Raw genomic sequence first — 22,697 nt, 5'->3', positions numbered from 1 at the left:
TCCGTTTTTTTTATCTCTGTATTATTTTTTACTCTTGTCTCTTGCGCAGTCTTTTAGCCCGATTCTTTTTTTCCTGCCTGTATCGTTCTTTAAAAACCGTTAATTTTGTATAGTTTTAAAGCTCGTGTTACTTTTTTGTTTTGAAATCTATCGAACAATGTGAATACGAAACATAAGAACGTTGCTAACTTTTAAACATGACTTAGCACGGTTTTCCAAGTCAATATGTTCAATTTCATTTGATCGACAGTCGGTCGACTTATTTACTCCTACGAAGTTTGATGTTTCTAAATCAAATATAATCGTACAGACTGAAAGTGCTAATTAATCACGGAAGTATTCGTGAAGGTAACTGTTTGAAACTGTTGATGATGCAATTAGAAATCAAACGATTATGTAACTTTATATTAATTTTAAATTTCTTAACAATAAATATAAAGAACGTGCGGTACCTTTATTGTTTCCCTACCATATTCAGAATTACGATTAGTAAAAATAATGCTACGTATTAATCTACTCAATAGAAAGAAACAAGAGAGTCTATACGAAAAAAGAATCGATCGACACAGGAAAACCGGAGCTAGACTAAAAGTGCGGCGTAAATAAAATGCCTTCTCCGAATTCGCAGAAAATAAATCTTAACAGATACATATACCAGCGAAACTAGAGAATTTTATTGTTTTCGAAAGACCAGAATTGAGAAAATGCTTAAATATTTCGTCATAATTCACGCGCTACAAAATCATCATAGAAGTTATCTCCCATTTCGGGCCACCCTAAACAACACACTACAATAACTGTTAACGTAACCTAAGCGTTTATGTTGTATTCGACTATTATATGTAATCTAGAAACGATTTAAAGTATACGAGGGGATGCGAATAGGTTATATAATAGTTAACGAAACGAAAGCAGCGAATCTGTTACGTAACCTTTTAGCCAGGAAGAGTGACGAAAGTGGCCAGAACGGTATCGTCGATAACCACATTTAGGCGTCAAGCCCATCAAATTCATGGCGGCATATTGTTCTTATGTTAGACGAATTTATCAGACGTCTTAATTTTAATTTTCATATATTTTTATATTTTTAAATAGCAAAAAAACAATTTCTATACAGATAAGTTAAACTTTCATTAAAACTTGTTTAAACAGCTTTATTGTTCGATTTCAAGTTTTTAGCTCGTCATTTCCTCTTCGGTTTAAATTTCGCAGTCGTGCGGCTTTCTCCGCCCACGTTGCCTTCCAACGAAACAATGAAAACATTTCTCTCTCGTATGCTCTGAAATACTAATTTTATTATACGTCACTACTTTTACGGATTCTTTACCTAAATCTCGGTCTAGCGCAGTGATTCTCAAAGTGGGGGTCGTGAAAAATATTTGGGGGTCACTGAAAAATTGATGCCAGATCAATTTTTTCAAATATTTTATAAATTTACTATGGATTCATGTTTAGAAATAATAGAAATAAAAAATATATAAAATAATTTTTACTTAAATAAATTGCACATATAAATAATAAAAATAATATAAATATTTAAATACGAGCCTAACTCCCTTTCTCCGGGATGTTTTTTGACACATACTTATTCTTCGGGGTCCTTTGAAATTTTTAAGTGCAGAAGGGGGGTCGCGGTCCAAAAAGTTTGAGAAACACTGGTCTAGCGTAACTATAGCTTTCGGGACTAGTACAGAATTTTTGTGGACACGTCCCAATACAAGAAATGAATATCTTAATTTTGAGAGTATCTGTTATTATCTGGTGTTAAGAAGAAAACAATGATACCGCGGAACTCAAATTCAGTTCGTTTCTCGAATTCATTTTTCATTTTCCCAAAAGGAATAATGCAAAGTGAATAAATGTTTTCAAATCACAAAAATACCCATTTTAGTTGTAAACACTCATAAATTTAGCTAAAATTACACAAATAAATTTTCTAGTGAATACATAAAACAATGATGATGATAACAATAATAATAATGTTAGAATAAAGACAAGCGAAAATGTAAATTCAAATTAATCCGGATTAACTCCAAGTAATTTTTATGGCCCGATTGTCCGGCATAAGGATTTACATGTTACACGAAACTATTTAACTGAAATGGGTTTGATAGGGTGGTTTCTTATACTCTCAGCAATTTTAATTTAAACAAAATAATTAACCTTCGTTTAACCAATAAAACCTGCGTGGAAGACGTGGAAGGTGTGGAAAACGTAGTTACCGTAATTGCCATTCGAACCATGTCACCTATTCTGAGTAGTATCGTTAAGCTAACGAATACGATAAAAACCCGTTTCTATCGGAACCACGTGATTCGCGTTTAATCAACCGTGAAAATACTATTCCGAGCCGTACGTTTCGTTTTCGATTCCGATAGCCACGCGCGATAACTAAGCTTTTGTTATCGGTCACTCTCGAGCTGCCGTTAGGAACGTAACGAAAGTGAAAACAACATGACGTCATTTCGTGTAAGAATGATTTTACTTCACGAGCGATTGGAGAGAGGGGACAGCAGTAACACCGATTAAATTTAATACTCTTTCTTCAACTTCAGTTAATTTTTGATTAACTGAAGGCCCACCTCCTGTTTGAAACGTTGATTTTTTTCATTTGTGAGGCTTTACTTTTAATGTTTGCTTTCCAGTCACTCCGTGTCTATGCAAATTATATTTACATTTAATAAGATGTATTGCATTTGACATTTAATCATAATACTAATTCTAATTTGGTTATAAGGTTTATAGAAGTAGAACTTGTGGCAAAATTAAGTTTGTCGTTTTATTCTTAATGAATGAATTAAAAAATACATTAATTACACGAAGTTATATAGAAATATACAAAGAAACTTAGACATACTTTGTATAATTGTAAAATGTTAGCATTATGTAATAATAGAAATCTTTATTTTGTAGATTTTATCTAAGTTTAATGTCGGCTTTAATTCATTAGTTTTAGTAAAAAAAAAATACATTCCATATACGTAACTTAACAGTAAACTATACACTATACATAAATGACTATCTATCACAAATTATAATTTTTAAAAACAAATATTTGCTTAACGGATGGGCTGACAAAATAGACCCAGTAATAGACCAAGACATTTTAAAACAAAACAAAACTATATCACTAGCGCTAGTACACGACAATGCTAAAAGCACGTGCTTCGCTTAGAAAATGTCGGATTGCAGTCGCGTGACAAAATACAATGTTAACTAAACTGTGATTGGTTAAAGCGTAATAGCTATCGATAGCGTGGAACCCAGACGCATCTCGACCGACTACCCGTAGCGAAACCCACTTAACGTGGAGCACAGAATAGCGATTTGTCTAAGGTTCGTTAACTGCCTTTCGCTAAGGAGACTTATGTCCCGAATGTCCCGTGTATCGCTCTCGTTGAGTTATCGAAAGAGTTCAGAATAGGTCCCCATGTTCTAATGGCAGTTACCGTAACCACGTTTAATGTTTAATTTCTGCAACGCAACACTTGGTCGATCAGCCTAGGGGGATGCCTTCCGGGAGGTCTTTTTAAGGGTAACTGGCCCCTATTCAGACGAGTCAAAAACCCTGAAAACTCCACGTGATCAGCCCGTTCGTGCGAAGCACGAATCATGACTAAACTCCCAGTGTTCAGGAAACTGGCCACTGGTGGGCCAACAACTTTTAAAAACATTCGAACTCCGAGTTCGAACTTTCTTCCACCCATTCGAGTTTCGCGATAAAATGCAATAGATGAACTGCACGTGTCTGGGCTCGTTCGATACAAGATCCGGAGTCTTATCGACGGATTTACAAAAGTAACGGATTTTCATTGTTTGTAGTCCAAAAAGTAGCAACTTGGAATCAGAGACGAGCCGCCATTTTGTATACCTAGGGTAACATTAACCATATTTTGTACTTAAAATTTTTTTTGGTATCAAAATAATAAAAACAAACAAATAGCATTATTGAATTGATGTCGCGGACCGCAACTAATTGTCTCGCGGGCCAGTCATGGCCCGCGAACCGTATATTTGACATGCCTGGTTTATAAACACGAGATCTGGACGCGATACTGTGATGCATCGAGGTAATCATAGTATTGGGACCTTCGAGCCGCGTGTACGGTGTTTTTAGAGCCATTTTGGTTATTATTATTATTATTATTATTATTATTTTCGATCTCAATTTATCGAATTTCTTATCATATATACATTTTTTAAATGGTTTGCTAATCGGCAACGAATTGTAAAAATTCGTCAGCCAAAGGTGTAAGATTGTTTCGTTTTCCCGCTGATAGTTCCGGGAGAGTGATAATTTAAGAGTTCGTTACATGTCAGAGAAACCTCTAAATGAAAAGATACTTTATTTGAAATTATAAAAGAAATTCTGTGGCTCGAACTCGACAGAACGTACAGTTACTGTACATAGCATGACCTTGGAACTAAGGACCCAATATGGTGGCTCTATAAGGAATATTGGTGGAATAAGGTTTTGACTTTGTGTGTATGCACTTTGCATCTGTTACGAGACTAAACTGTAATTCTAACTTTTTTGCACGAAATCTATGCATCTCGTTACTGGATATTTTTAAGAAAATTGCTAAAGTCTAATCAATAGCTTAGTCGTTTTTCTTAAAAAACGACTAAACTATTGATTAAACGACTAAACGATTGGAATTAGTTAAGATGATAGTCCAAATTTTGTGGCCCAAACATTCGTTCCTTATTTCGTAAACGATTCTTAATTTAAAGTCATAAGTAATTTGAGAGGAGATTCGGAAGGCATTTTTCAAGTGTAAATTTGATGATAATACTACTTAATAATTACTCGTATTAAACAAGTAATGATTTTGCGACAGCAATCGAAATATCATTAAATTAAAAATTAGTGTAAAGAAACTCTTTCTAAGTATTTAAGAAAGAACAAGAAATTAATTATTTTTGAATTTTGCACATTTTAATTTTAGCAATAATCGTCGTCTCTGTTCTGGCCGACATAAGGACAAGGAAGAACGAGGGAGAAGAAGAGGAATTCCACAGAGAAGAAGAGATTCGGAGGAAGTTGAAACCGAAAGAAGGGGCACTGGTAGACGCATTGGAGGTAGCACGACACCGGAAGAAGAGAATTTGGAGAAATCAGATGCGGAAATACCGGAAGTTTAGGAAAGGGAAGAGGCGATAAAGACAAAGTCGAAGATGAAATTAGTAAAGCGGGCGGAGATGACGTTGAAGCGCGACCCGGAACTAAACGCTTCGGAAGTGGATTCACGGGATAACTTGTTAGAAGTTAAAATTTAAAAAAGCTCCGTTGATATTTCGGCATTTTATTAAGTGTTAGAATTTCACTAGAAATAAAACTTGTATAACGTTCAAATTACGTCCATTAAATTATTTCATTTTTATTGCATAAATACAACTTACAAAATATATATTATACTCGAAAATATTTAACATTGTGCTAATGAAATAATTTTAAAATTAAGGAGTAAACTGGCATTATTTATTATATTTGTCATTCGATAGTAAGTAATATAAATTATAAGTTATGGAGGTGATTGAACGAAATCTTTAAAACCAGAATATTTGTTTTCGGCTCGTAAAACAATACGATTTACTTTTACAGCTTGTTAACGTGGTGAATAAATAAACGTTGTCAAAATTTATATTTGAAAATGTAATCAAAGGAAACCAAGCTCTGCACGTGCAAAATCTATGCGTGATCTCGGATGAGACTTAAACTCGTATAGTTTAATGACGTTTCCTATTAACCTTTCTTATAATTCGAAAAATTCTTACATCTTTTAACATAGTCTATTAAAAAATTTCTTACCAGGGAAGTAAACTTTGAAAGTTGAAGAGCTGCAATCATTGCGGCGAAATAAAATACAAAATAACACGATTAGTACAATACGATTGTCCACTTCGAAGAAAAGCAAGGCGGAAGATAGAAAATTTATCATACAAATGCCAAAACCGTACGCTACGGGACAATATAACACCGAAACTCGATTTATTTCTTGCAGATAGCTCCAATAATCCCAGTGAGCAATTATCAGATTTTCTACTTTCTCCTTCAAATTATTCTCCGCGTGATGAAGTTGATCAATGCACTGAGATAAATATTTGAATCTTCTCGAAAACAACAGATTCATTGCAGTAAAAATTACAACCAAAGAACTTAACTGTCCGATTCCATATATAATAAATAAGACAAGATTTATGTTGCTGATGCCCAATTCTAGTCCCGAACCAAATATTTTCGTTAGAGGGATACGATTAATCGATTAATAAGACGGCTACGATAATGTCACTGAACATACATGCAGTTACTGTATATAGAACTAAGGCTAACTTTTGCAGAAGCGCATTTATTTTTCCCTCTTCTTTGTATCCACTTGTATTTTTAGGAAAATAGAATCTTTTCTTTCTAAATAAGCTGAACTGAAAAGCTACGAAAGAACGAAACATTATAGCGAGTGGTTTGAAAACTTCTTTGTTTTCAGAAATAATATTGTCCCATCTTCTGTACCCAACTGTATCTGATAATCCTTGAACAGAAAGTATTATATTCGTCCAGAAAAATAATAAAAACAAAAAACAGTTTTGTTGCATATTTTTCAGTTTTTGTTCTCTGGCAATCGCAGTACATTACATTAGAATACTTCTGCCGCATTTAGAATTGATCGAAGTAAACACACAAGACACGAAGTATTTTTTGTATCTGATGAATTCATCTTTTAAACTGTCAAGTAGATTAAAAATTTTAATTCAGAGGAAGTATAAATTCGTAAATTTTTGTGTTATTAAATTTTCTTCTTTTCTAACACAATAATTAGATATGAATCAAAGTATTGCTTCTAAAACCTGACTGTTAATTTTATACTTTTTTATAGAATATTGTTTCGCATCACGTGATTAATATTCGATCGCGTATCGTAATATCCTTTGTTAGCCGAACAACAGAATCGATATCGTTTCGTAATTGAGTTCTGTTCTTGTGTGGTTTGTATATTTTTATTCCAATACAACAAATGGGATTCCAAACGAATAATATTTATATTTACTTTCTATAAATGTATAAATTCCTTACCTTAAAATCATTACAAAACTTCTTCCTTTGAAATGAACCAACGGAAAATATGAAAGGCACTACACTTCTACAATTGTAAATGCCTTTTATGTAACAAGAAGAATAACTTTCTGCTTTCTTATCTGCTTAAAAGAAAAAAATAAAAAACTCTCGGATTGTAAATTCCATTTTAAGAAAAGTTAATTTAATACTTATAAAGCATCTCCTGTTTTTCATTAAGACAAATATCAGACGTTTCATAATTATCAAACTTACCAATTGCAGGAGAGAAAACACGTTTTGAAACAAATAATGCTTAATGCATTGTTTAATTGGCAAGTTTCAATGAGAAAACGAATGATCAATTTTTTCCTATTTATCAAAGTCAATTTACAAAGATCACGAAGTATTGTGACATGTAAGTACATATTTTTTCTCGTCGAGATATTTATTAAACATTAATTGCGAAATTACAGAATCTGCCCGGACGTCCTTTACATTTAAGTTGTCGATACACGGGCAAAAATCATAGCAATGCCAACTATTAACACTAAAATACGGCAATCGAAATATTTCTTTTTAGAAAATTACCCGAAAGATAGTAAAAATCAGTTTTCAATCAGACGTATCTTTGTTATTTTTCAACATTGGCACTGGCGCGTGCTCAATTATTGAATATTTTAAAACTTTGTTATTTGAATTTCCTTAAACTAGCGCTATATAAATGCATTTGCACGACTGCATCACGTGCCTAATAAGGCACGAGATACAAGTTTTCTAGTACGTAATCCACCTCGAAAACACTCGAAATCGTATCGACGATTACCCGTCTTTTTGTTCCGACATTTAAATATGCCTAAGAATAAAACATTAATAAAATAATAGCAATATTTATGATTAATATAACGTTTTTTGCATAATTTTACAGTTAAAAAGAATGAATTATTTCACGTTATATCGGCAATACAGTAAGTGTCTTTACCGAGTGTGAACGATTAAAGACACTGATAATTGACACGTCGAGAAAATTATATTCTACTTTTGCCAATAACGTAAGTATTTATTCCGAAACCAGCCTAATTTCTACTCTAACATTCTGTAGTTAAGTTCAAATTATTTTTGAAGATTTACATGGAAATTAGAAAGAAATTATTTTTCAGTGTCCTCGCACTACGAGTTGACATTCTAGTGGGCTGATAGTTGACACGTAAGCATCGACATCAATTCGTGTAGAAAACCGATATTTAATTTTATATCCAGTTGCAATGATTTTTGCATCGAAAGAACTTCTTGGCCGATTTTTAAAAGTGTCACAAACACCTTTAAGATTAAATTATTAAATGGATAAATTGCTGCAATTCCAAGTTTCAACCCAGGAATAATGCATAAATAAATTTTATTGCTTAAATAATAAAATTTTATTGATCGAACATAGAAGAGGCGTGTCTGTGGATCCAATAAGATTAAATGCCACCTGTCGAACCGATTTGTCTCGCATATTGTTAAAGACAATACTCATGTGAGATCTAGCCCCCCCTTTTTAATTTCTTAAAGGGTAAAGTAAAGATTTTTATACTTTATTAAAATTATTATTAAAATATTTTACATGACAGCTACGCAAATATTAGAAGGAAGTAGCACCATAAATGATGTGATAAACGATGAAACATCTACTTTCGTTTTCACCCCCCTTCGTTTTTCGATAAACTGTTATATTTGGACAATAGATGTGATAAACTTAAACCTATATATGTTAGAGTGATTAATTAACTTGTTTGTTATATTAAATCATTTTGAAATGGACTTAAACTTTTTAAATTGCATAGTTGCAAGAAAGGGCTTTTTCATCTCCCTTTCAGTTAGATAGGAAGTTGATTTCCTTTCTGTAGACTTTTATCACTGTTTGAATCATCAAAATTCACGACACATCAACAGTTTTACCCGTTATTTTACCCATTTTATGATGTAAGACTGTAATGATTTGATCGGGTAAAAGAGATAAATATTATCAAGCTTCGCGCCCAAATCGGGAGAGTCCACCAAGAAATTCAATGGAGAAAGGAGTAACGAGGTGCTCTCCATGAAATACATATAGGAGTCCGTCCAAAGGGTTCGTCACGAAGAAGTCAACAAGAAGTTCTCCAATGTATAGTTACAAGTCCCTCAAATATAGAAGATATACTATAAAAAGGGCCTGATGTTAAAGTAGAAGTTAAGGATCTATAATTTTGTGCATCTTTGAAGATTATATGAAACCTACAATTTATGAGGTAGAATGACATTTGTCAAATATATATGAACTCTCTCTCACGCGAGTTAGGAATTAGTTTTAAGATAGTTATATTTGTATTCATTCTGTAAATCCATTCATGTAGTATTCGTTAAATATCTTTTGTTATTGTTATAAATATGTACTCATGTTCATTGACTCAACCGCCTGTCTAGTCTAACCTTCACACATCCCTCCCACTCGAAATATCTCGCAAATTTATAGCGTATCACTCCGCTTGATAGACGACTGATTGGTGTCGGCAGAAAACTATCTACAGGGGCTCATAAGCGTGTCTGTTACTTACAGGATATCTTCATAGATTCCTGTCCAAATTCTAAAATTAAGAAGCCATCCTACTCAGAGAAGCCGACTTGTGGTCGGAGCCTAGTAAGTGGTGGACGGTTTATTTACAAAATCACGATTTCCACCCTAGCGGATCTCACACTCAGATCAGGTTTTAAACAATTTTGATTAAAGACAATTATTAGTCAAATAGCGTTATTAAGATTTGTGTCTGTCAACATTAAATTTTGTTTCCTTAAGGCACATATTTCTTAAAAATTTTGGCAATGAGTAATGAAATGGTAGGGACCATTTCATTACGCATTACCAAAATTTTAAAAAAATACGGGCTTATTTTTCTGATTAAGCCGCAAATAACCTCGCGTAGTCCATTCTTCGACGACAGACATGTATTTTCCACACTAGAAAAATCGGGAGTATATTTGGTTCCATAGCCGAATTGCGATGCAGATATTTTTACATGGTGGTCACGACACCGAACGCCAGAAGGATATCCGTAACAACAAGTGCACTACAGAACTTTCTAGGAGTGTGGTGAAGAGAAATCGTGTGCCGAAATTGAATTAGACTTCGCTGCTAATGCAACGTGTTGACAAAAAGTTACTTTTATCTGGGAGGCTTATTTGTTGAAAGATCGGAACCCTGTTATAAATCTACATTTGGTCTCCCAAAAAATTGGGTATCACTTTTTAAAAGTTTTTTACTACCGGCCTGTAAATGTTTATAATTTATTTCTATGCTCATGCCGTTCTCGTGCCTATGTTAGTTTAAATCTAACTTGTATTCCATTTTCGAATATTTAAAGTTCTGTTTTTTTTTAAATTCATCATAATGTTCGAAAGTTACGTTCTTCGCCTGAAGATGTTTATTTCTTGTTTTAACGGACATCTTACGCGATTTGCATTACTTAAACATAACTCGAGAAAAGAAATATTATTTGTATTTTTATTTAATGTTCTGTTCTTACAAGGAATGTATTTCATAATTTTCATACAAGACAATTATTTCCTCTGTAACCTTTGTTGACATTAAATGCGGAATTCTCGTTTCTTTCTTAAATTTTTTTAACTATACTAAAAATAAAGTAATTTATGAAAATACTTGAAAAACTTCTCTTTACGAGTTGAAGAAACCTAAAGATAATTAATTAATGGATGAAAATACAAGCGTAATTCAGCATATAATTGTTAATATTAAATTAGTGTAATACGTTACATTTTTAAATCAAACTTTTGTAACCATAATTTATTGCCACTGAACTTGGCAAGAAGCCAGTCCTCGACGAAACTTAAATGATAACGCATAAATATCCGTTGTCCAGGTAACCTAGGCGCGATTGAATCTACGTCCCAACCGGTAAAACGTCATACCGGATATCGGATGTTAGAAAGTTACAAATAAACTGGTATCTTGTACAATATCACAAAAATATTGTGTTTTCTTTTAAATCTTAACGTCCTTTTCACACTCGGGAAATAACTGAAAGCTTACAAAAGAAGGTCGACTCCGCCGTAAAGACAGTTACAGTAGTGAACCGAAAATTGGAACCCCGGTAATTGGAATCGCCGGTAATCGGCACGATTTTCAGTCGGACTGTGTCGTGCTGAATCGAACATTTTTGATACTAAATTTACTTCTAAAGTATAATTTTCATGTTTTTATATTCTTCAATATATTTATTTTGTTTGTACAAAATGCAGAAATAATTTTTAACGATACGATATTTTCGATTATTATTATAAAAATTTTCGTTAGGCTTAAAATCGATAAAAATTCAACACGAAGCGACACGCAACGGAGAAAAATTCAACGCGAAGAGACACGCAACGGAGAAAAATTTGAACATCGGACAGGTTAATATATTTTTTCGTACAGAAACCGTAATCGGAACAAATCACTAATCTGAACAACCCCAGTCTCCTATTGATTCCGATTTTCGGTTCATTACTGTATTTCCCGAGTGTGAAAAGGACGTTAAGATTTAAAAGAAGACACAATTTTTTTGTGATTGCTTCTGTGAATTTGATATTGTAATGTATGAATTTTGTTCTGGCATGTTTTAATTATATTTTTAAGGGTATCTTTTACCCTACTTAAAAGTAGAATTTGCACTTATAAATAAATGGAGTTTATTAATAAAGAATACAAACTTATGTTTATTTCTTATCGTAGGTGTGAATTAAATTTAATATAATTATAATTTCAAATCTCAGAAATATTATACGTCGGGCCCCTAAAGTCTGGACACAAGCAAAAATACATATTTAAAAAAATAAAATTTATTACCAACATTTTGTTCAATTGGAATATTAAATAACGTCTTCGAGAGGATTTCCATCATTTGGAATACAATGGTTGATGCGCTTTGCAAAATTCACAGAAACTCGATGTAAATCCGCATGGCTGTCAATTTTAGCATATTCACTCTTTACTCGTTCAGTCAAGTATGTTACATCCGCGATTTTTATTAAGTACACCTTCTCCTTTATCATTCACCAGAAAAAGAAGTCAAAGGGACTAAGGTCAGGTGAACGTTACCTATGTGCCCAGATTTTAGGGACATCTTGTATAATTAAAATTTTTAAATTAACAAAACAAAGCGATGTAGACTTTAACAATTCATCATACTTTTATTAATGAAAATGATAATTGTTAACACATAGATTAGTATTTAGCGCAATAACATTTTGATTTTTTGCACAGACCCATTGTGTTCGACGTTTCTTTGCAATACTTACTGCATCCACCCGGAGTGTTGCACTTGCCGGGTACGCCGTTAGATGCAAATCCCACATCGACTAAGAAAGATATGAAGTCTTATGAATAACAGTTTAACAAAATTAAATGCGAACGGGAAAATAAACACTTACTCATCGCTTGAATAAAGACGAACACAAGAAGAAGAGTAAATATAATCTTCATTTTCCTCTCTCTTTCGCTTTGCTTGTTATCTAACAAGAAGACAAAACATGAAATTTAACAATGACAAACAAAAATCTTAGTAAGAATTTCTAATAACGCTAATTTTAATAAAGTATAAAAATCTTTACTTTACCCTTTAAGAAATTAAAAAGGGGGGGCTAGATCTCACATGAGTATTGTCTTTAACAATATGCGAGACAAATCGGTTCGACAGGTGGCATTTAATCTTATTGGATCCACAGACACGCCTCTTCTATGTTCGATCAATAAAATTTTATTATTTAAGCAATAAAATTTATTTATGCATTATTCCTGGGTTGAAACTTGGAATTGCAGCAATTTATCCATTTAATAATTTAATCTTAAAGGTGTTTGTGACACTTTTAAAAATCGGCCAAGAAGTTCTTTCGATGCAAAAATCATTGCAACTGGATATAAAATTAAATATCGGTTTTCTACACGAATTGATGTCGATGCTTACGTGTCAACTATCAGCCCACTAGAATGTCAACTCGTAGTGCGAGGACACTGAAAAATAATTTCTTTCTAATTTCCATGTAAATCTTCAAAAATAATTTGAACTTAACTACAGAATGTTAGAGTAGAAATTAGGCTGGTTTCGGAATAAATACTTACGTTATTGGCAAAAGTAGAATATAATTTTCTCGACGTGTCAATTATCAGTGTCTTTAATCGTTCACACTCGGTAAAGACACTTACTGTATTGCCGATATAACGTGAAATAATTCATTCTTTTTAACTGTAAAATTATGCAAAAAACGTTATATTAATCATAAATATTGCTATTATTTTATTAATGTTTTATTCTTAGGCATATTTAAATGTCGGAACAAAAAGACGGGTAATCGTCGATACGATTTCGAGTGTTTTCGAGGTGGATTACGTACTAGAAAACTTGTATCTCGTGCCTTATTAGGCACGTGATGCAGTCGTGCAAATGCATTTATATAGCGCTAGTTTAAGGAAATTCAAATAACAAAGTTTTAAAATATTCAATAATTGAGCACGCGCCAGTGCCAATGTTGAAAAATAACAAAGATACGTCTGATTGAAAACTGATTTTTACTATCTTTCGGGTAATTTTCTAAAAAGAAATATTTCGATTGCCGTATTTTAGTGTTAATAGTTGGCATTGCTATGATTTTTGCCCGTGTATCGACAACTTAAATGTAAAGGACGTCCGGGCAGATTCTGTAATTTCGCAATTAATGTTTAATAAATATCTCGACGAGAAAAAATATGTACTTACATGTCACAATACTTCGTGATCTTTGTAAATTGACTTTGATAAATAGGAAAAAATTGATCATTCGTTTTCTCATTGAAACTTGCCAATTAAACAATGCATTAAGCATTATTTGTTTCAAAACGTGTTTTCTCTCCTGCAATTGGTAAGTTTGATAATTATGAAACGTCTGATATTTGTCTTAATGAAAAACAGGAGATGCTTTATAAGTATTAAATTAACTTTTCTTAAAATGGAATTTACAGTGAGGGAAACTGAAAAATCCTCGAATTTTTACAGGCTAAAAATTATATTATACGTAGGGATAAATGGCACTTGATTCTTTGTGGCTTATTCTTTCAAACGATAAAATTAGTTCTGTTTCTAATACTTTTCTTTTTGGATCAGTGTTGAAATTAGATGGTAAAAGTTATGTGAAAGTAGTCTATATCAAACTATAAACTGTATTCAACGACAAATTATAAATAATAAATGTAACTGGTAGTTGGAATTGAAAATTTTGTTAGATCGACATTGTTAGTTTCTCCTTTTATGGTTGTCTCAAGAGCCTTATTTAATCGAAAGTCATGAAGCGTTAATTATAAGTGTGTTGTAAACAAAGCATACAAGAAGATTGCTCTTTGGTAGAAAAGAACAAACATTTTCAATTATATGTTAGTATTAAAACAACTTTTATGTTTGGGGATTATTTGTGTGTGGACATAAATTTTCAAAAAAAACGATTAATCCTGCAACTGAAATATGGTCAAAAATTATATTTTGACGCAAAATAGCAAACTATAATAATAGATCCTGAGAGAATTTGTGTTAATTGTAGTATTCGAGTGTATAAAACTCGGGAACGTATTTTATCACTAAAGCATGCGGAATTAAAGCGTGCAGGAAAACGCATTTGACGAGATATAAGCCTTGGAAAAATATAATTAATTTATTTAGTGTATTTAATTTTGTACTATCTTGTACTAAGCTATTATAATAACATGTTAATTTGTAATAACTTTAATTTTTGTTATACTTTAACTCCCTTGTAACGAACTAAGGTTCAATATACAATAAAGAATTGAATTGATTATACAAGTACAAATTATCAAAACAATAATGATAATTCTGATATTGACAATGTCTATTACACAACAATTACATTGGGCTAGAATGTAACAATTAAGCAGGAACATCTAGAGAAGCTCTCGAAGTATAAACAAATGGTATGTGCAGCATAAAGCAGATACTAGCTCAGCCAATTATACTTTTTGAAGTTTTCTACGTAATTTTACTTGACATTAGGATGGAAAATTGTAATTATTTATCAGGATGAACGCAATCGAAAATATTGAAGTGTCAATGAAGGACTGCAATGGCATTTGTGAAAATTCTTTTGCATCGTACAGTTCCAACGAAAACGAAAGTCGCAGTTACGTTGTATTCTTTTAATGGAACGATAATGTTCCTTTTCTTCGAAAGTTAAAACCTGAGGATGGCTTATTGAGTAAGCCGAAAACGTTAGTTTTTCTCAATAAAAATTATCTCAGCTATAAGTAAAAGGTGTTTTTTGTGAATTAGGTATGTGCAGCTCGAGTATTAGTTGGCACTGAAGAGGCATCGCAGACTTATATCACATCGATATGTAATAGAAACAACAAAGTCTAAACATGGTTCACTGACCATTAATTATTTAACACTAGTTTTTTCATTCATCAATAAATAAAATTGAGGAACTTTGTAGGTAAAGACCTAGCCTGTTAAACTACACAAAGACGAGTTATTAACAAATTTGGATTTGTATCATCGAACCGTGTTCTACGAAACTTTCACGGTTAATTTGCATGCACGAACGCTCGCACTCCACATTAATGAAACGTTGTATGTTAAAGGGCTGGTGAATCGAATCAATGCAAATCAATGCAAAGGGGGGCAAGCGGGACACTCGCTCTTTCATTAAACAGAGTTGAAATGTTCACAAGTTATAATCGTAAAAGTGATTGAGATATGTGATCTTACACTTTCGACCGTGGGACGCTTTGTCTCTCCTTTTGTATTCTTGCAATACCTTACACGTGAGAAAAATTTCAAAATTAATTAATTAAATAAAAATTTATTGATATAATGTTTTTCTCCAAACTTTGTCCGTCGAATAATTGGCTCTGAACACCCATTACAAATCATCCTTTTTTCTCGAAAGCTTCGTAATGCGAGATGCCGTTTCTCCGTCAATTACTAGAAACATTGTTAATTAGAAAAACATTTTACAAGAGAAAATTAAGCCGATGTTCTACTTTTAAAGTAGAAAAATCACTGGGCGGATGCCGGGAGGATCGAAAAACTCCAGGAATTTTTGAGGGTGTTTCTTCTCAAATATGTCAGGCACCGTGCATTAAAACCTGTTTGTCCCATTGTTTACTTGTCCGAACCAACGATTAACTCGACGACAGGGCTCTCTTACTGCCCGCAGGGAGGCGGGACAAAAAATAAAGAAAATCATAGAATAAATGAGCACATTTACTAGTTTGAAATTTATTAATTAGATGAATAAAGTCTTATTATTAATACTATAATTAAAATAATTAACTTTTAAATCAAAGTCTTCAATCGAGCGAATTTCTTAACTTGATAATTACACGAGGAAATGTTTATCGTAATTATTCTACATCAATCTATAATTATAGAGAATATATTTATTTAATGATTATAAATAAAAAGAAGAGTTTATTATAACTAAACTAGATTTTCCTATTTTAACATATAAAATATATAACTTACCCAAGATAATATTTTATAAAAATAGAACATTTCTATACTTTTATACGTCGTGTGATTATTGACGTAAAGAAATATTAACAAAAAGTATTGTTATAACAAAGATGTTAGAAATTATGGTGCCATTTACAGTAAATACTTCCTTCAATTAGCTTGTATTAATTGATGTAAGGAAAATATTGTTCGAATTTCCTTCACAGTTTTTTTTTTAAACCGAAACTTCTGTTTACAATTCACCTTGAAATTTAGTAAAATAATATTTAATATAAAAGAAAGATTTGTTACAAGTGAATTTTCGTGTGATAACTTCACCAACAACGACACCTTTTAACATTTTATTAAAGAATGTGAAATCCTTTGATAAAGTTTTCTATCACAGGAAAGGTTAAAATTAATAAATATTAAGGAAAGGAGTGAAAATTATATAAAAATTTACGAATTATAGTGTTAGGCGCACTTGTCACAATACGAGCATTTCATTTTACTTCATTCAAGTAAACAAGCTAAAATAACGAAATAAATTCGTCATATTTGTACGTAAATAGAATATAAAATTAATTTAATGGCCTTTATGTCCTTATATTCTACTATGTTATAATATTGTCGACTTATCATATTATAAGGAAAACAACAGGTGAAAAATAAAAATTTATTTTTTCTGATTAAGAACTCTTCCTCTTGCAAATAACCTGTATAATTATCCTAATAATATGATAAGTCCCCAGTCGACAATAATATAACATAAAATATAGAATTATGTCGGTAGAAAAAATGACACGACGGTTGCAAAATTATTGAAAAAGAAAATGAAGCGATTAATTGGCTTCTGGAAGAAATGAATTTTGAGGAAAAAGCACATTTACCCGGTAGGTAGCGGGAAATACGTCTACTGGGAGGAGGAAAGTACGTTCTCATTCTCGTACAAAACTATCGGGACGAAATGACCGAAAAAGAACAGCTACGTTGCGAATGGCGGCATCATCTCGCCGCCTACGAATATTTGTTGGTCAATATTGGTATTTTGACAACGCTGTACGTGACGTACGTCTTCTGCAAATTAATATTTCTGCATTTTCTACCACGATCCGTCCCTAGCTTTCGTAGGAAATACGGAGAATGGGCCCTAATCACCGGCGGAAATTCCGGCATAGGACGCAGCTACGCCTTTCTCTTGGCAGAAAAAGGTACCGACGTCATCATTACGGGCAGAGACGAGGAATCTCTTCGTAAGACGGCGGAAGAAATCGAAGGTAAGTACGGAGTCCGTTGTCGCTACGTTTCTGCTAATTTTACAGAAGAAGGCGAATTTCGTAAAGTGGCTCTCGAACTGAAAGATAAAGACGTGGGGATTTTAGTTCACAATGCCGGAACTCTAGGCAATTTACCCCGTTTATTTTTAGAAGAAACGGAAGAAAACGTACTTACAATGATCAATATATATTTAACGATGGCCGTGCGTGTGACGTATCTCGTATTGCCTTCCATGATGTCTAAGAGGAAAGGAGCGATAATTTTCTTGACGTCGTTTTCTTCCTTAGTTCCCACACCGGGAATGAATACTTATTCGGCTTGTAAAGGATTTTGGGATCACTTGGCCAGAAGCATTTCCGTAGAATATTCGTCGCCCGGGTTGCACATTCAATCGCTTTCTCCGTTTTACGTGAAGTCCGTATCGAAGAGCATTCGAGTAGGAAATATCGATGGCGTGATTCTAACTGCCGACGACTTTGCCAGAAAAGCCATTACAACTTTAGGATTATCCGACTACACCTCGGGTTATTTCTTACACGACATTTTCAAGTGTGTGCTTTTGCTTTGCGGCGATTCCGTATGGAAATGGTTTATGCTAAATCAAGTGACCAAAAAACGAAAGAGAGATTTGCGGAACTGAAACAAGAGGAAAGAACTTAAAGTCGAGTAACATTTTCACGTAAACACGTTTAACCGAAAGTGTTGGCTGAAACATTCTGGGAATTTGGGAAATGGTTCACGCTTACGACGTTATTGTTCGGTACATTTTAAAAGCACATAACTATCCTAGCAATTTTTTCTTTTCGAATCCACTGCGCATTTTAAAACTTTGTTTACTTAAAAGTGAAATATATTATTAGCCCAATAACTAATAATTAAACATTAAATGTATATTTACTTCCTTATTTTCTATCTTTAAAATATTTATAATTTCAACGAATGTAAAGTTTAATAAATTACTTGCTGCGTGTAAATTCTTATCGATGGAAATTATAAATGATATTGAAAAGCGATTGGTGTTATTTTTATTTAAACATTTTCAGAGTAAGAAAGTTTATTTCGGAATCCAAAGTCCCGCTTCATCGAAAAGAAATTATAAAATAAATTTAACCTTTACGTTTAAGAAATCAACTGTTAACTGTTAATATTTAGAAAACTTTTACACGCGACACGATGATTGGTGTTACACGTAGAAGCTTTTTAAATTTTAAGTATTTTCTAGATAAGAAGAAAACAATTTAAAAATTTCGGTTAATATTAACCGAAATTATTGTTTAATCTTTGATAACGTAAAAGTTTTATCTATAAAATTTCTTAAATATTAAACAGAATCGATTATCTGCTTCTCGTAACGGGATTCGTTTTTTTCTACAGTAAAGTTTAAAATTTAAGTGTCAACGAACGAAAGATATTGCCAGCACGTTCGCGTAAAAATGTAAGTATTGATCTTAAAATCTGTCAAATTAGATGGAGAAGAGAAAATGAAAAGAATTAAAATAAAAACATTTTTGAAGGCAATATCTCGTTCGAATGATTTTATAAAATACACTTTTTAAACGAAAACTTTGTAAATTTTGAAATTTAAAAAACCTTCTGGAAGGCATTTTCACCGGCTCTTCGGAGGATTAGCAATTAGGCAAGAATCGTATTAAGCTCAATGCGAGATAGATAGATAGAGAAGAAGAAGAACTGTTTTCCGATACGCTATACATGCTAATTCATTGTCAATCTTTAACTAGTGATAAGTGTTTTAAAGATGAAGTCGTTACATTTGAAAAAACAAATTTAAAGAAATGCTTTGTACTTCTTCTGACTAACTGTTTTAAGATTCGAGTCTTATTTTTGTTTTCGTCAGCGTATGAAAATTAAAATGTAATTAATTAAACAGTTCGATAACCTTTTTTGAGTATTTAAAATACGTGTATGATAGATAAGTTTGAAAATTAGGGTTGAATTTCAGAAATTTTTTCGGGTCTCTCGTTTTGACAACTTTGCCATTAGTTCGTGCTTTGGAATTCAATTTCCGTATCGATGCTCTGTTAATTATTATCACTTTACCTATAACTAGTGTATCTATTATTATTAATACTTTTTAATGTCAAATTTGAAAGTCTATTTCTTATTTCGTTTTGTTTTCATTAGAATACGGTATCAATTTATCATCTATACATATTGAGAGAATCACCGGTATATTGCAGACGTAACCAACCAGGAAAGTTAATATGGCACGTGCTCTAATCTCCGACACTCAAATACTCGAGACACTAAAACAAATCGGAGTGGCTGTCATCATTTTTCACCCGCTTGGAACATTTAACTGAAAATTTTAAATAATCACAACATATTTTTCTTAAGAATTTCGTCATAATGTGCACACGTTTTAATTAGTTTATGCATATTAAATATTTTTCCAATGCTATTTTTGTTTATAGTTTTAAATGAAAATAATTCCTGTAGTTAGTAAGCTAATGCTGGGCTCCTGCTTGATCTTTTTAAAGCTTCGTATTTTCCTAAAAAATAGTTCTGACATTTTCCCCTAGGATTTTATAATAATTTATAACACAAAAGATACTTTTAAACAAAATCTCGTAACAACGATACCGAAACAATTTTAATTTTGTTCTAATATGTCTTATTGTTTTCCGCAACTCGTTGCCGAAAGTGCGTAACTTCCGGCAACGAACTGTCTGATTTTTATATTAAACTGAAGAAATTCTTGTAATAAATCTACAAAAAATGAATTTGAATGTAAAAGAAAAAATTATAATTTAGTATTTAAAGACAAAGAAAACTCAACATTCTTACAGGATAGTGAAATACTGCAATAAATACTGTATACATTACTTATTTGCCACGGAAACTTTCGAAACAAAATGGCCGGATGTATTTACGTAAAGATGAGATTTACATTTTAAACATTCTGCGTAAATAACGAGAAACACATAATTGGAACACAGTTAAGAAAAACATTATATTTGCTGTATTTAAATTAAAATAAAAATTCTACAGACTAATGATAATTAAGGCTCTACCTGAAAAGCTACCATTCGAAAAAGTTTGGCTACTTAAACAAATCTTTGATACAGAATGAGCCAAGCCTCCATTGACCTGTATGTTAAAACATTACAGCACTTACAGGTCGTATTGTCAGAGTACGGCCACCATATAATTTCCACACGACTTATCTAGCGGGTTTATCTCGAATGGAATTTTGAATTAATGAATCATATTTGATTTCTAAAGTTGAATGGTAAAGACACGTTCATAATATATGTCCTGCTAGCTTTTTTAAGTTTTGAAATTATAAACTACGTTTTATATCTTTGTCGATCCTGTCGCTTCGACTTAAAATTAGTATTGAATTGTTAAGTAACTTTGTAATCGAACAAAGAGGTAAATAAGCACAAATGTCGATCGAACAATCCGTCATTCATAACTATCGCTCGGTCAATTTGATTTAAGTATTTCCTTAACCGTAACGAGTAATTATTTATTGTGGCATCGTCACAATGTTCTCAACTTTTGCGTAGCGTTTTCCCCTGTCCATCATACTTTTCCTGTTAGCAATTGAGTCCGGTCGGTCATATATCCAATTCCGTTCAGGGAAAAATTTTTGAACTGAAATAACGCGAACTCCGGTGTAAACTCGATGTTTGTATATAGTTAATCCGGATCTCCTGCCCTTACAATTTCCATATCTGGTGTCGACATTTATCTAACTAAGTCTTTTTTCGAGATTAAGGAAGGACACGCTGAGAAACGGACAGGACGACAGTGGGAATTTATAAGCCTACATGTTTTCAAATTAAAGCCCAATAACGTCGTCGTTGTTTTCGTTCACGAAGGGTGGATTTAGATCATCCGTGTCACCTCGACTCTTTACAAAGAAATTCTTGGAACAAGCATATTTAAAACATCCAAATGGAAATTTTTTAATAATTCCTAACATTAAAATTGGGAATTCCCCGCATCGATTTCGTGTTAAATCGACGCTCCCGCATGGATTTAACACGAAAGCCCACAAATCTCGAATATCCTAAAGATTTCCACGTTTTTAATCGAAGAATAGAAAAATTGATATTTGTTTATTTTATGACAAGAAAAAGTTGTCAGTAATAAAGACACAATTAAATTCTATATTACTCGATAAACATTTTATTTGAAATATTCTCGTGTTTTATCTTAAATTACGAGATAAAGTCAAAACAAAGTTATTTTTATGACGTAGTAAAAGATCCAATTCATTTTATCACGATTCTACTTTTTTGTATTAAAGCACGTTAAACTGGTGGTTCGATTTCGGCAGACTCCTGGTTGGCGGAACACTCGCACTGACCTTCGCAGACCTGCGGAAAGTGTTGGCATACGATCGAACACATATGCTCGCACATCTTGGCGTCGAGGATACCTTCAGTTAAGGCGAAATCCACCATCACTGAAAATATTTATGAAAATTAATAAAATCCTGAATAAATAATAAAGAAATTTGTCAAACACCAACATTGAAAAAGTATTTAGTTGAAATTATCGGATTAAATCGCAATTAATTACAAATACTAGGTAGGGCCTATATAAAACGTTTAAACCTTCACCCGGATGATGACGTAGAAATGAATCGCGCTTTAATCGAATATTCCGGAAAGCGTGCGCTTCCAATCGGGTTTTGGCAATTTTCGAATTTCTAGGTATCAATGCGATGAATTTAAAATGACTTTCGCAAAAGACAAACGAAACTACACGCCAATTCTCTGTTTTGATCACGTAAAATTCGTTTCCATCCAGTTCTTACACCGTTCTGGAAGGTGGTCGCCGGTCAAGTGATAGACGATGACCGTGTTCACGTCGGATAGGTCCTAAACTTCCAATTATAAAATCTA

General features: G+C 32.6%; 1 protein-coding gene and 1 long non-coding RNA gene across 2 annotated transcripts; one reads left to right on the top strand and one right to left on the bottom strand.

Annotated features, from left to right (window-relative positions):
* Positions 1 to 12,231: 12,231 nt before the first annotated feature.
* LOC136979236 (uncharacterized) lies at positions 12,232 to 12,647 on the bottom strand. The gene is made up of 2 exons (XR_010881361.1): positions 12,497 to 12,647; positions 12,232 to 12,424 (listed from the first exon to the last, which is right to left on the bottom strand). It is a non-coding gene; the product is annotated as an uncharacterized lncRNA (long non-coding RNA).
* Positions 12,648 to 17,497: 4,850 nt separating this feature from the next.
* LOC136979235 (inactive hydroxysteroid dehydrogenase-like protein 1) lies at positions 17,498 to 18,833 on the top strand. The gene has a single exon (XM_067275178.1). It carries the CDS (start codon positions 17,510 to 17,512, stop codon positions 18,458 to 18,460), a length of 951 nt encoding a protein of 316 aa, XP_067131279.1. The 5' UTR covers positions 17,498 to 17,509; the 3' UTR covers positions 18,461 to 18,833.
* The last annotated feature ends 3,864 nt before the right edge of the window (positions 18,834 to 22,697 follow it).

The sequence above is a fragment of the Centruroides vittatus genome, unplaced genomic scaffold (genome assembly GCF_030686945.1).
Source record: "Centruroides vittatus isolate TY-2023 unplaced genomic scaffold, ASM3068694v2 contig_597, whole genome shotgun sequence".
Lineage (NCBI taxonomy): Eukaryota > Metazoa > Arthropoda > Arachnida > Scorpiones > Buthidae > Centruroides > Centruroides vittatus.
This window is presented reverse-complemented; position numbering and strand designations above follow the sequence as displayed.